Source organism: Vigna angularis, chromosome 1, assembly GCF_016808095.1.
Source record: "Vigna angularis cultivar LongXiaoDou No.4 chromosome 1, ASM1680809v1, whole genome shotgun sequence".
Taxonomy (NCBI): Eukaryota; Viridiplantae; Streptophyta; class Magnoliopsida; order Fabales; family Fabaceae; genus Vigna; species Vigna angularis.
This window is the reverse complement of record NC_068970.1, coordinates 692945-695812: the sequence shown is the minus strand read 5'-3', so window position 1 is coordinate 695812 and position 2868 is coordinate 692945. Positions and strand designations below refer to the sequence as shown.

General features: G+C 38.9%; 1 protein-coding gene across 1 annotated transcript; it reads left to right on the top strand.

The window, feature by feature from the left end:
- Window positions 1-861: 861 nt before the first annotated feature.
- On the top strand, window positions 862-2664 carry LOC108330143 (pentatricopeptide repeat-containing protein At1g05600). Its single transcript, XM_052880847.1, has 3 exons — window positions 862-1635; window positions 1741-1817; window positions 2481-2664. The coding sequence occupies exons 1-3, from the start codon at window positions 862-864 to the stop codon at window positions 2662-2664; spliced, it is 1035 nt and encodes a 344-aa protein (XP_052736807.1).
- The last annotated feature ends 204 nt before the right edge of the window (window positions 2665-2868 follow it).

Genomic DNA, 2868 nt, shown 5'->3' with positions numbered 1-2868 from the left:
GGTTTAATTCGTATTTTGTTCCCTCTTTTCGTAGGGTTTGTTCAAATTGGTCCTACTTTTTTTCAAAAGTTCACTAAGATCCCACTTTTCGCAAAAACGGTGCAAGTTAGTCCTTTTTGGTTACGGCGTTAAAAAACTAACGGCACAGCTGCCCAACTGGCAGAAAACTGATGAGCTGTACATTTTTTGTTGACGTGGCACTCTACATGGCAATCACCCATCGCATCTTGCAATTGCAACCTTCAACCTCTGCCCCAACTCTCTTCCTCCCATATGCCCATGGCGTTCCTTCTCATCACCACCTTCTCCTTCTCCTCCTTCTCTTCCTCCTTCTTCCACCCTTTCAATTCCACCTTCCTTTTTTTCCCAATCTCTCTCTGTCTTCTCAATTCTAACCCTAACCTCACCTCTTTCGAAATCTCCAAACTTCAAAAATCGCAAAATATAGTCTGAGAGAACCATCACCCCTGTTCAAACCCATCAATTATTTTCCATTGGGTCATGCTTTCACTCCCAGCTGATGCATCTTTACCCACTCACGGGATTTTTGCGGATACTTCCACACACACAATTTTCTGCAATAAATGCAACATCTTACCCATATTATTATTATTGTTGCCTTTGAACTTTATTGTTGTTTTGTCTTTGACAAGTTAATTTAATTTACAATTTTTTATGTGATGCTGAATTTATCACCTGTAAGAAGAGTTTGCTAACTAGATGTGTGGGCACTCTTAATTTTATTTTCAGGTTATGTTTTGATATCCGAAATCTGGGCAGAGTTGATTGCCATTCAAATTGTAACATATAGACAAATATCGAGAATAGTTTTAGACTCATTTGGGTTTGTGTCCCGATTCCATGAGCATAAGATGGCCAAGACGATTGACACCAACCTATCTCTCTCAGATTATAAGAACCCAGAAAAACCCAATAAAGGCTCTTCACATTTTCAATGAAGCCAAATCCAGGTACCCCAATTACTGCCACAATGGTCCTGTTTATGCCACCATGATCAACATCCTTGGAACATCAGGGAGGCTGACTGAGATGAGAGATGTGATTGAGCAGATGAGAGAGGATTCATGTGAATGCAAGGATTCTGTTTTTGTGTCTGTTATTAAGACATATGCCAATGCTGGCCAGGTAGATGAAGCAATGTCTCTGTACAAAACAATTCCTCAGTTTAACTTTGTTGAGAGCTCTTGTGGTTGGGAAGTGAGGTCTCGGGTTCGAGCATTGAACTTGCTTATGTATGCTCTTTGCCAGAAGAGTCGCTCTGATTTGGCACTACAGTTATTCCAAGAGATGGATTATCAAAGTTGCTACCCTAATAGGGACAGCTATGCAATTTTGATGAAGGGATTGTGCCAAGACAGGAGGTTACATGAGGCCACCCATTTGTTGTATTCAATGTTTTGGAGGATCTCACAGAAAGGTAATGGTGAGGATATTGTAGTCTATAGAACTCTTTTGGATGCTTTATGTGATGCTGGAAAACTTGAAGAAGCTGTGGAGATTCTAGGTAAAATTTTGAGGAAAGGACTGAAGGCTCCGAAGCGATGTTATAACCATCCTGATCTTGGCCGGTTCTTGGATGGCAAACATATAGAAAGTGCTAAACATGTGATTCATGTACCACCAATCTTTTTTTTAATTTAAATGCTTCTTTAATAGCTTCAAAGACACCATATTTAGTGTTGATTCAGTTGCTGACTTGACCCTTCGTAACTTGCTCAGTTACCAAGCTTGCATTCACTTTTTGACCCAAAAAAACTACAAGCAGGGCATAAGATTGCTTGTGGAATCCCTGTCCTGTATGCGTGTCCTAGGTTGGATCTTCTAAGTTGATTTATAGTTTGGCGTTCTTCTCCTACTGATAAGTCCCATATTCTTAAATCAAAGTGTAAATAAAATTGTCTTGTCACTGCCTATATAATCTACTGTCACTGGTTTTAAATACTTGATGGTTTTATGTCATTTTTTTTAGTAAATCGTCTTTTACGATGTTAGAATATTGAATTTGTGGTTTTTCATCCTCGTAAAATTATTATTTATTAAGTTTTGCTAATAATTTTAAAACTCACCTTTTGATTTTGCATTGTATGTGCCAAACTTTCATCCCGTTGAGGTAAAACAAAGCTACAGACAAAAATGTAATCGCAATAAAGGTCAAATAAAATCACATATTACCAATTTATCAGATTGTTGATTTTTTTCTTAAAAAAATTACTTACAGGCGCGTGTGATTGATAATACATTATTTTACTGTGAATTGAAAGAGAAAGAAATTCATCTGGAAACAAATTGTATAATTTGGGACGGAAAATACCATCAGCAATACCTGAGACGGCGAATAAGGCGATAAACAGATACAAAAATCGGAAATTTGGGAGTGAAAGCGTGACCCAGTGGAAAATAATTGATGGGTTTGAACAGGGGTGATGGTTCTCTCAGACTATATTTTGCGGTTTTTGAAGTTTGGAGATTTCGAAAGAGGTGAGGTTAGGGTTAGAATTGAGAAGACAGAGAGAGATTGGGAAAAAGGGGAAGGTGGAATTGAAAGGGTGGAAGAAGGAGGAAGAGAAGGAGGAGAAGGAGAAGGTGGTGATGAGAAGGAACGCCATGGGCATATGGGAGGAAGAGAGTTGGGGCAGAGGTTGAAGGTTGCAATTGTAAGATGCGATGGGTGATTGCCATGTAGAGTGCCACGTCAACAAAAAAATATACAGCTCATCAGTTTTCTGCCAGCTGGGCACCTGTGTCGTTAGTCTTTTTAACGCCGTAACCAAAAAGGACTAACTTGCACCGTTTTTGCGAAAAGTGGGATCTTAGTGAACTTTTGAAAAAAAGTAGGACCAATTTGAA

Bases quoted from the DNA above. Each gene is read 5' to 3' on its own strand.
- LOC108330143 (XM_052880847.1), top strand. From the start codon at position 862: ATGAGCATAAGATGGCCAAGACGATTGACACCAACCTATCTCTCTCAG. The intron at 1,636-1,740 runs GTACCACCAATC...TAACTTGCTCAG, and splicing joins GTGCTAAACATGTGATTCAT to TTACCAAGCTTGCATTCACT. The intron at 1,818-2,480 runs GTATGCGTGTCC...CGGTTTTTGAAG, and splicing joins GCTTGTGGAATCCCTGTCCT to TTTGGAGATTTCGAAAGAGG.